This window comes from Cibotium barometz, chromosome 23 (genome assembly GCF_041138505.1).
Source record: "Cibotium barometz isolate CiBa-2024 chromosome 23, ASM4113850v1, whole genome shotgun sequence".
NCBI lineage: Eukaryota > Viridiplantae > Streptophyta > Polypodiopsida > Cyatheales > Cibotiaceae > Cibotium > Cibotium barometz.
This window is the reverse complement of record NC_141068.1, coordinates 38,825,080-38,837,117: the sequence shown is the minus strand read 5'-3', so window position 1 is coordinate 38,837,117 and position 12,038 is coordinate 38,825,080. Positions and strand designations below refer to the sequence as shown.

General features: G+C 40.9%; 1 protein-coding gene across 2 annotated transcripts; it reads left to right on the top strand.

The window, feature by feature from the left end:
• Positions 1 to 2,140: 2,140 nt before the first annotated feature.
• Positions 2,141 to 3,817, top strand: LOC147625917 (protein CLAVATA3 INSENSITIVE RECEPTOR KINASE 2-like). Of its 2 annotated transcripts, none has more exons than XM_086817870.1 (6): positions 2,141 to 2,369; positions 2,477 to 2,609; positions 2,741 to 2,812; positions 2,932 to 3,075; positions 3,269 to 3,340; positions 3,498 to 3,817. In XM_086817870.1, the coding sequence occupies exons 1-6, from the start codon at positions 2,285 to 2,287 to the stop codon at positions 3,547 to 3,549; spliced, it is 558 nt and encodes a 185-aa protein (XP_086673996.1). In that variant the 5' UTR covers positions 2,141 to 2,284; the 3' UTR covers positions 3,550 to 3,817. The 2 variants fall into 2 exon arrangements, with proteins under 2 accessions (XP_086673996.1, XP_086673998.1); XM_086817872.1 differs by having other exon boundaries at positions 2,289 to 2,405; positions 2,512 to 2,609.
• The last annotated feature ends 8,221 nt before the right edge of the window (positions 3,818 to 12,038 follow it).

Below are 12,038 nucleotides of genomic sequence, written 5' to 3'. Positions count from 1 at the left end.
GCAACGAAGACTGGATGAAGCATTACTGCCAAAAGGTGAATACATTCTGCATTCTAAATAGTCCCATCATGGAGAAGTGGATTGAGAGATACAAGGATGCAATCAATAGACGAAAGGATGAGACAAGAGCTTTCAAAAGAGCAAATAGCCGCTTGCCATTCAGGCATGGCGTTTCTAGATGTGGCGAGATTGACGGTCATGATGTCATGAATGGAGTTTCTCTAATATTGACAAAGATTGTTGTCGTCGGTACTTCTCATGATGACGTCAAAGAGTGATAGCACTATGGATCTAGAGACGTGCAAGAGCGTCAGCTTGTTCGTGTGCTGATTTGGGAAGGACAAAAGGTTGTATGATTATACCATCATGCTTGTCGCTCTCTTGCCCTCAAGTCAACATTAGAACTCAAACTTTTACAAAAGTGATCACGTGGAATATGTGTGAGAGGGTAATGTCACATTGACTGTAAAGGAACTTGCATATAGGAGCATGGCTCTTATCAGGCCTCCACGTAGTAAGTTAGGTGTTAAAAGTATTTTGGTGAGAGGAAAAGTAGTTGAAAGCAACGGTAACGCCCTTGCCTCTCCCGAAAGGTCGAATATACCCACTCACGTCGCAAGTAAAAAAAAAAGAAGTGAGTTGAAAATGGCAACCGACCTACACTAGCATACGCCAGCCGAGCTTATAATGGTTCCCTCCAAACGATGGCGCTCGCCACGAGGCGCGCATGTAGTATATACGTCGGGAAGGGACGCAACATCTGGTGGTGTTGTCGGACGGCTAATCGTCTCGTCTATAAATACTCAGTCTTCCGCTCCCCCCTTATTACCCTTAGCATAGCATACCAAGAGCAACGACGGAATCCGGATCCCGGCAGGCATACTTCAGTATATACCCGTGCAAACGATGGCAAGGGTAACCGATCAAGTGGTGTTGATCCTTTGTGTACTGGGCTTGATCGCAGCCGCCGCTGGGCAGTTCAGTCCGGAGGGTACGTCGGCGACGTTGCGTTAATAAAGGCAGCCTTGTGCGTCAGTCATGTGTTTAATTGGATTAGAAGGTCAATAATACGCGCGTCAATATTGTGATGATGTGCAGTGGACGCTCTGATTGCCTTCAAGAATGGTCTGCAGGATCCTCAGCAAGCCATGGACTCGTGGGACCCCAGGAGAGTACAACTTTAGCATTTCTCTTGCATGTGGGATAATTCTCACTTAGTGATGTGCCTACTCACACTCACTCCATGCTTTCCTTGTGCTCTTTGGTACCACATTTCTTAACAAAAACATCTCTCACTCATTGATCCTTCCATGCCACAATTATGGAGAAATGAGGAAGATGACCGACTAATCACTAATGTGCCACAAGCAAAAGGAAGGCAACGAAGACTGGATGAAGCATTACTGCCAAAAGGTGAATACATTCTGCATTCTAAATAGTCCCATCATGGAGAAGTGGATTGAGAGATACAAGGATGCAATCAATAGACGAAAGGATGAGACAAGAGCTTTCAAAAGAGCAAATAGCCGCTTGCCATTCAGGCATGGCGTTTCTAGATGTGGCGAGATTGACGGTCATGATGTCATGAATGGAGTTTCTCTAATATTGACAAAGATTGTTGTCGTCGGTACTTCTCATGATGACGTCAAAGAGTGATAGCACTATGGATCTAGAGACGTGCAAGAGCGTCAGCTTGTTCGTGTGCTGATTTGGGAAGGACAAAAGGTTGTATGATTATACCATCATGCTTGTCGCTCTCTTGCCCTCAAGTCAACATTAGAACTCAAACTTTTACAAAAGTGATCACGTGGAATATGTGTGAGAGGGTAATGTCACATTGACTGTAAAGGAACTTGCATATAGGAGCATGGCTCTTATCAGGCCTCCACGTAGTAAGTTAGGTGTTAAAAGTATTTTGGTGAGAGGAAAAGTAGTTGAAAGCAACGGTAACGCCCTTGCCTCTCCCGAAAGGTCGAATATACCCACTCACGTCGCAAGTAAAAAAAAAAGAAGTGAGTTGAAAATGGCAACCGACCTACACTAGCATACGCCAGCCGAGCTTATAATGGTTCCCTCCAAACGATGGCGCTCGCCACGAGGCGCGCATGTAGTATATACGTCGGGAAGGGACGCAACATCTGGTGGTGTTGTCGGACGGCTAATCGTCTCGTCTATAAATACTCAGTCTTCCGCTCCCCCCTTATTACCCTTAGCATAGCATACCAAGAGCAACGACGGAATCCGGATCCCGGCAGGCATACTTCAGTATATACCCGTGCAAACGATGGCAAGGGTAACCGATCAAGTGGTGTTGATCCTTTGTGTACTGGGCTTGATCGCAGCCGCCGCTGGGCAGTTCAGTCCGGAGGGTACGTCGGCGACGTTGCGTTAATAAAGGCAGCCTTGTGCGTCAGTCATGTGTTTAATTGGATTAGAAGGTCAATAATACGCGCGTCAATATTGTGATGATGTGCAGTGGACGCTCTGATTGCCTTCAAGAATGGTCTGCAGGATCCTCAGCAAGCCATGGACTCGTGGGACCCCAACTCCGTGGATCCTTGCACCTGGCTTCGCATCACCTGCGACGGCAACAACAAAGTCATCCGCGTGTATGGCGCCCTATTATAAACTGCTTGTTTATGGTTTTATTATGTATTGGCCGCAACACGCTCATATCACCACATAATTAATTCTAATACTCGTCGATGAATACATTACTTTGAGCTTGTAACAAACGCAGGGACCTCGGTGACACCGGCGTAACTGGCACCATCTCTTCACGGCTCGCGGATCTCTCGTCCTTGCAGTACTTGTGAGTAGCCCCAGACGTAGCCCATGTTATGTTAAGTACTCGTACACTCTGCACAAAATGAAGATTATCCTCTGCTAACCCTAGTAGCTGGCCGCCTGTCCATCGAATCGTTCATGCAGGGAGCTGTACCGCAACAGTCTTTCCGGTGGCATCCCAAAAGAGCTTGGCGGGATAGCCCCGATGGTGGCCTTGCATCTCTTCAACAACTCCCTCACGGGCCCCATCCCCTCCGAGCTCGGACAGCTCTCCAACCTGCAGCTCCTGTGAGTAGAAGTAGCTGTATAATGCCTTGTGCCTTCAATATGCCGCATATATGTATACATATTTATATATATACTGCATTGCAAAGAGATGTATAAATATATGCCACATTGCAAAGAGATGTATATACGTCACTACATTGAGTCGGTTATTGTGATCATTCCTCTGGCTTGTGATCGCCTTGTGTCGCTGCAGAAATCTGTCCAACAACCAGCTTTCTGGGCCCATCCCAACTGGGGGAGCCTTCTCCAAATTCTCCAGTGACAGGTAGCTCGCTCTCTCTGTCTCTCTGTCTGTCTGTCTGTCTGTCTCTCTCTCTCTCTCTCTCTCACACACACACACACACACAAACACTCACTCTCACACACACACACACCAATGACGACGTCAGCACTCTGCCTAACTCCCAGCCTTGATGTTGCAGCTATGCAGGAAACCCAGGCCTCTGCGGAGCTGTCATCAACAAGCCATGCTAGACCTCGTCACTAGCGCTACCTAGCTGCCCTGTGCTCCAGCTGGTCTCGGATAAGCTCTTTTGTACTGAGATCCAGCTTGTTTTAGTGAGCTTCTATAGCTCACGTCTGAATCTCTAATTATGTTGTTCATTTTAGCTTCTGTAGCTCTCATCATCCAGATGTGAGCTTCTATAGCTCACATCTTAATCCAATTATTTTGTTTTGAGCACATTCTATATTCAACTAGCATCTACATTCCATAACATATAAGTAGTGCCAACAAAGTATTTCATTCCGTTGAAAGTAGTTGCAAACTTTTCTTCTTGAAGTCTTTGCTGAGAAAACAACATTTGTACATTTGTGTTCATAGATAGTTACAAGAAACATTTGTCGCGTTTCTAGGTTTTTTAGATTTTGCACTTCAACAAAAAAACCCCTGCTTTTTTAAATTTTAAATTCACATTAATTGTCAAAAATATCTAGAGTCGTTAGTGGGGCTAGCCTAAGTGGTCTAGCTCGGGCCATTCTACCCTACCGAAACAAACGGAGCCGGGTTTAAACTGCAACATCTGTGGTGTGTGTGAATGGTGGATTGCTTGCATTGCATCCCAAAAGGAGCCATTCTACCCTACCGAAACAAATGGAGCCGGGTTTAAATTGCAACATCTGTGGTGTGTGTGAATGGTGGAATGCTTGCATTGCATCCCAAAAGGGGCTTTCAAAAAAAATTTATCTAGAGCCTTGAAGAATCAATTGAAGTGACATTTCGAAAATCAGTGAACCAGATGATGGACTATCAAAATAATTTACGTATTTTCATTCAAACTTTCGTTCTTTCTTTGCTCGCGATTACATGTTATGTCATGAAGCACAATATATCTTTAGTCAATGATAGCAAACTCCATCATTGTTGTCAATTGTGGAACCGGTTGTCTTGTAGTAGTAGAAGGTAATTCATCCATGTCGTCATCCTCTTCTAGCTCTAGCATGAGAGCTGTTGATGTATCATGATCATACTCAGCTTGAATCTCTTCTTCTTTTGGATTATCTCTAGTGTCTGTTTCTCGTTCAGGATGTATTTGCTCAATGAGTACACCTTCATCTGATCCTAATCCTGTGTGAGCCTCACCTACTTCCTCAACTAGTATGTCTTCTTCTTGTTCTTCTTATTGTTCTTGTTGTTCAATAGGTGCTAGTGGTGTATGCTCAACCATTTACACTTCTTTTTGTTTTCATTTAATCTTGTGTAATGCATCATGATATGATATCACATGCATCAAATCAAACTGAATATCATACTTGTATTGTTTAGAGCTTTCATGGTTTTGGCCACCATTGCCGCATATAATTCCTTTCCTAAATTGGGATCGATTTTTGTGACATGCTTAATTGTAAGAGAGGATTGTAAACATGTATGGATCTAAGCATGGCTATGGAGGCTCAAAGCATATGATAAGGCTTACGATCAAGAATGACAATTAAGACTTAATTAAATACACTACTAATCAAGGCAAAAGGAAAACACATAATCTCCTTGCATAATCAAGCTCCTGGATACATCAACATATATACCAATGGAGCTTCTTCTCCTAGTCATCCAAGTGTCACCACATAACATGAACACATTGAACTTCATCTCCTCCATGTGAATAGTCAACACTTTGACATCACCCATGACCTCATTGGAATCTTTAGACTCTACATTTTCCCTTTTTCATTCATCCATTTACATGCCCAAATAACCTTAGCTTGCACCTATTCATTTTAATCTAACATCCTAGGCTTCATCTTCCTTACTCCCACATACATGACATGACGGGCCTCATTTCAAGGAGGTAATGTGACATACATAGACATGGCATTTCCCTCGCTTAATGGAGACACACACATACATCACTTAGCCTACGTCATTGGTGGCTAGAGGTGGCATTTCATCATCATGAAAAACATGACATGGGTCTCGCACATCCATGGTAGACCTCACATATTTACATGTGGTGACATACATATAGACTACATCTTTGCCAGGGTTGCCTGAGGCCATGGTTGATCATACATTGATCATACATTGATATAAATATTATTGACATCCATCATGTGGTGACATACATATAGACTACATCTTTGCCAGGGTTGCCTGAGGCCATGGTTGATCATACATTGATATAAATATTATTGACATTCATCATAGTATCATCATGACATCAACATCTATTTGTGATACTACCATATCATGGTACCACCATCATAACATCGTCTACATAGGCGTAGATATGGCGTACATCTTAACATAGGCTTTCATGGAAACATACATTGGAGCATTAGATACATTGCTTTATCATTCATCATCATTGAACTATATGAGCATTGCATAGCTTCTTCATCCATGGATTCATTGGAAAGCATCCATTGAACATAGCATAAAATTGAGGCATAACATCCATAGGCATACCATAAGCATAGAACTCATCATGTTGGAGTACAACATTGGGTCTTCATCATCATTATAGCCTCCATCTTCATTGGTCTTCATGGCATCTCCATTATTGATGCAGCATCCATAGTTTTTATAGGCTTCATTGTTTTGAGAAAAATTATCTTGTCGACAAGCCCACATGAAATTGGAAAGAATCCACTGAGCCCTAGGGGTTTCCAATCATGTTGAACACCCTAATTGTATTGGATTTGTGAATGGTGAAGTAAAAATGGAGATCCAAGCTTGCACCTCTCTTCTCATTAAGGCTTTGTTAAGCTCACTAATCTATGATTAAAAGGTCATTAATCCCAAGTCTCAATAGCTTAAATTCCTCTTTATTCTCATTACGATTCCACTCTCTCAAACCATTTAGCTTAAATGTGAGTACAACTATCTCAATCGATCACTCAAAGTTATCTATATTTTTTCTTTGGGATTAGTGAGTGATTAGTGACCTCAATCTTGATTAGCACTCAGATCTAAGATGAATTTGTTCAAATCATTGAGGATTAGACACTACTAAGATACAGTTGAAATCTCGATTAGAACTTCCTCATTGAGCTATGACCACTCAAACCTCACTAGATGAATTCAGTGGTGCAGGATTTCATACATGGCAAAGAAAAGTCATGTACCTACTCATGCAAAAGGAGCTTTGGGAGGTAGTAAATAGAGATAAGATTGAGGAACATGTTGAAGTCAAAGCATGGGTGAAAAAGGATAGAAAATCCATGGCCATCATTGGGTTAAGTCTTGGGGATAATATCATTCACCACATCAGCAACAACAACGAGCGCGAAAAGGAAGCCTAGGATGAGCTAGAGAAAGTACTTGGAACTACGGTTAAAAAATAATAATTTAATATGAAAATAAAGTTTTATGGGCTTGATATGGATTTCAAAGACTCATTTGTGGAGAATGAAGGTAAGATGAAGATCATTATGATGCAACTTGTAGGTATCAAGGCACCCATGGTGGATGAGAAAGATGCAATTGTGGTCTTAGTCAAAAGCATGCCTCAAGAGTTTTCTTCGGTGGTAACAACTCTTACTAATATTACTCTTGACAGTGTTGAATTCTCTTTGTTTGAAGAAGATAAGAAACTAAAAGGTACACAGCAAAGCTCAACAAGTAGTAGGGAAATTGCATTCTTTAACAAATCCATTGTCAAAGGTAACCATTCTGGAAGAATGGGACATGTAATGGCCCAATGTTGTCATCAAAACAAGCCCAAGCTTATATGTGATCCATGTGGCAAGGTAGGCCACCTTGAGAAGAATTGCTGATCAAAGGATAAGCATCAAAGCAACTTGATGGTGGAAGCAGCTCATGAGGATTCTCGACAAGAACACATTTTCTAGGTATGATGGTGTGTGTGATGTCAACTTGGGGATTGGGCAACACTTGATCAAGCTGTTCCCATATGAGTGTGAATGTGATGCTATCTATTTTCATGTCCATGATCTCATGTCTTGTTGATGTAATCACCTCTATCCACACCAGTAATGTATGCGTGTGTCTCCGTTAAGGTGGGGTGATTGTCATTTCTATGTTTATGACATTACCTTGTTTTGATGAGACCTATTTGGGCACCATGGAGGGGTGCCCGTCATGTCATGTATGGGGCACATATATGTGGGATTAAGGTAGATGGAGCCTAGGTTGATATGAAATTGGAATGGATGATGAAAGCTATGGTTATTAGGGGATGTGAATGGATGAATGTAAAAGGTGGTCAATGGTCAAAACGTAGGCACATGGAAACTGCAAGGGGGCACAAGGCATGTGAGGATAGCACATGGGTGCATGGAACATGTGAATGAGAGCTCTATGAGAGCTACAAATGGATGTAACAAACTCATTCTCTTAATGAAAAAATGTGAGTATGTGATTACACCTAATTCATATCTTGATTATCTTCATTAGTGTCAATACTATTCTCTAAGTATATCTTCCTCCACCATAGCTCTCATTTTCTTTAGTTATGCACTTATACTCTCTTCAAACACACTTCTATTAACACACCTTGACGTTGACAATAAGCCCACCAAATCTTGTAGCCAATAATGTACTATGCAGGTAATGCTAACTTTGTGGATAAAATTGGTAGATCACACTACAAGAAAATCGACCATAGACATGTTTATAGACGCGTTTTGACAACGTGCATTAATTTGTTATCGACACGTTTATAATCGCGTCTACAGACATGCATCTATATGTGCGTCTGTTTACGTGTCTATTTACACGTCTATATGCATATCTATAAGCGTGTCTATACTGATATAAACACGCTTATAGACATGCATATAGACGCGTAAATAGACGCCTTTAAAGACTCTATTATAGATGCGCTTATAGACGTGCTCTAGAATTTTAAAAAAATTCTAGAGAGCTGCCTGTGCAGATGTACAGCTCCATTTTCTACACATGCAGCTGCATTTTCTGCACAGGCAGCTCTCTGGTTTAAGATTTTGCATACTCGTACGTACATAAACGAATCAAGATCAGCAAAGATATCAACATAAAAGCTTAAATTAAAGATAGATATTCACAAAAGATTTGTGAATACACTTCGAATATTGATTAAAGAAGATGAGAAATTACATTTTATATCCAAAAATTTCTCCATACATAATCGTAGCCACAGAAGGCTTGAATAAAAATATAGATACATGAAGAAGATGAAAAATTTTATCTTATATCCAAGAAATTATCCATACATGATGGTAGCCACATGAGGCTTGAAAAAGAAGCATAGATGCATAAACCAAAACTATACATGAAGAAAAACTACAAGGAAAACTACTCGGAGGAGTCATCACTCTCCGAGTCAACTTGTCCTCCTTCTTGTCGACCTTGTGCCTACACAAAGTGAAGATATATATAAATAAAAATAGAAAGTATTATAAAGGTTGAAACATATTTTGTAAATAAAAATAAAAAGTATTACCTACATTGGTGTTCTCCTTGCTCGATTGTATTGTTGGCAATGATGGTAGCCAGTCTCTGCTGGGGTAGGATCTCTACCCACAATGTCACGCTACATCATAAGACAAACATTATAACACAACTAAAATAGAGAGAATACAAAGAAAAGACATGAAGTTGCACTATACATACAAACTCGACCTCCCATGATGCACAACCTCTAGATCCGATGTGCGAGGATCCATATCACTCCATTTGTATTCGCGCGTGATTCTCTTTGTTGCTGGTTCACTACTCCTTCTAGGACTTCGTTCTTGGATTTATTCCACTCGCCCTTATGAGCAGTAGATGGCTTGCCGTGTTCATTTTGACCAGCATCTATTAGGGCTTTCTCTTCCTTTGCGCATGTATCCTTACTAGAGACCTCCTATTGTTAAGTATGTCTTTGATTTTGTGTTGCGTCCATCTATTGTTAAACCTTTGGTTGTGAGGATTAGGATACTTCTTGTGGACAGCTTTAATGCAATCATCCACTAGGGTCTCCCTTTGCTACTTAAAATGTATAAAGCAGTCTTTATAGTGTGCAAAACCTACTTGGCGCAAGTAGTTTACCACCTCCTTCTCACGAGAGTCATCAACTATTCCGCCCACATCTGTGATATCATAATATGATATATCACCATGATGTGGTGGTGACTCTGATAAACTGTCCCTACCCCCAAAGCATTGCCCTAGGCATCCTCTATCTCCTCTACCTACACTCTCAGTGCTAGTGCGGCATGAGGTATGATTGCCACACGACTACCATCCCTACGACAACGGTTGCCACTCTCATGAGATCCATGATGACTGTGAGGTGTCACATCTCCTAAAGGTGCAAGTGTAGGAGATGCATAAGAACTAACTGGGATTGATGGATGAGGGGTGAATGTAAAGGCAGGTGAAGTGCCTAGCAAGGGTAAAGTGCCTGGCAAGGGACTCTGTTGACCTGATGGTAAAGGGTGCCTACTGCATAGGCTGCCAACAGCTCAGGGGTGAGAGTATAGCCAACGATGCCCTCTACCTCCCTAGCAAACCGTCCTCGGGACTCGATGAGAGCCTCAACCTGTGGGTCTATGGAACAAGAGGACGAGGACCCAGGCCACATCTATGCAAATAAAGAAAATATTAAAAAAATATTATGAAATGAATACTTCCCGGCTCTTTAAGTCAATTGACCCCGGGAATCATCTCATTCTTCAAAACACAAAAAATAAACAAATATTAAGAAAGCATGTAAACCGTTATGCAAGCTAGGAATCATCTCATTCCCAGCACTATGCGTTATGCAAGCCTTATGCAAGCCGTTACGCAAGCCTTACATAAAGCATTATGCATTAGGCCTTATGCACAAAGCTTATGGCTAAGACCTTAAGCATTAGGCCTTATGCATAAAGCACTATGCATTAGGCCTTACGCATAAACCTATGCATGAGACTTTATGCATAAGGCTACGCATGAGGCCTTAAAGCTATGCATGAGGCCTTATGCATAAAGCTACGCATGAGGCCTGAGGCCTTAAGCATGAGGCTGATGCATAAAACTATGCATGAGGCTTTATGCATGAGGGTTATGCATAAAGCACTATGCATAAGGCCTTAAGCATAAAACTATGCATGAGGGATTATGCATAAAGTTTATGCATAAAGCTATGCATGAGGCCTTAAGCATGAGGCTTTAAGTATAAAACTATGAATGAGGCCTTATGCATAATTTTATGCATGAGGCCTTATGCATAAAGTACTATGCATAAGGCCTTATGCATAGTTTTATGCATGAGGCCTTATGCATAAAGCACTATGCATAAGACCTTCAGTATGCATGAGCATTATGCATAAAGCTTATGCGTAAACCTACAAAACAAATCCCCAGCACCCAAGGGTGCAATAATAATAGAGGAAAGATATGAAAACACTTACCTCTTTTTCGTGATGTTGAAAGAGAGGATTAGAGGACCTACAAAACCGACAAAAGAGTGAGCAAAATATTAGTAATGCATACATACAAACCAAGAAAATATTAAGAAGATTAGTAATGCATACATACAAAAGATTAGTAATCAAATATTAAGAAAATATAATAAACAAACCAAGAGGCCTATCTTGGTTATTTGTGATTTTTAAGGTAAAAATCTGTAAAATAGCCAAAAAAGAAGAAGAAGTGAGCTATATAAACACTTGATTGTCTTTTACAAAAGAAAAATAGGGTTCAAGAAGAAGAGCAAGAGCAAGAGTAAGAGAAAGATCAAGATCACAAGCAAGAAGAAGAAGAAGAAGAAAAGGAGCAAGAAGAAGAAGAAGAGAAAGAGACTCACCACAACCTTAAGGTATGTACCAAGGTAAATTAGAAATAGGGCGGGATGCTTTTTGGAAGAACCGTGTTTTGCCAAAATATTGGCAAAACACTCTCGGGTTTAATTTTCAGTCTTTTTTGCCATAATGCGCGTTTGTACATGCGTCTAAAAGCGCGTCTATAAATGTGTCTATTCTGTAGAGTAGACTTGCTTATAGACATGCTTTTAGACACGTGTACAGATGCATCTAAAAGAAAAATAGGATTCAAGAAGAAGGCCTACCTTGGTTATTTGTGATTTTTGAAGTAAAAATATGTAAAATAGCAAAAAAAAAGTGAGCTACATAAACACTTGATTGTCTTTTACAAAAGAAAAATAGAGTTCAAGAGTAAGAGCAAGAGCAAGAGCAAGAGCAAGAGCAAGAGAAAGAAGAAGAACAAAAAGAACAAGAAGAAAAGGAGCAAGAAGAAGAAGAAGAGAAAGAGACTCACCACAACCTTAAGGTATGTACCAAGGTAAACTCTTACTCCACAGTCCTTTGTAAAGCAGATTTGTAGCTTGGTGATGAAGCTTGAGAGTGCGAGAGAGGGTTAGAAGCTTGAGAGGGTGAGAGAGGATTAGAAATAGGGCTCGATGATTTTTGAAAGAATTGTGTTTTGCCAAAAGACTGGCAAAACACTCTCGGGTTAAATTTTTGGTCGTTTTCACCCAGTGTGCGTCTATTTGTGCGTTTGTACACGCGTCTAAAAGTGTGTCTATTCTACAGAGTAG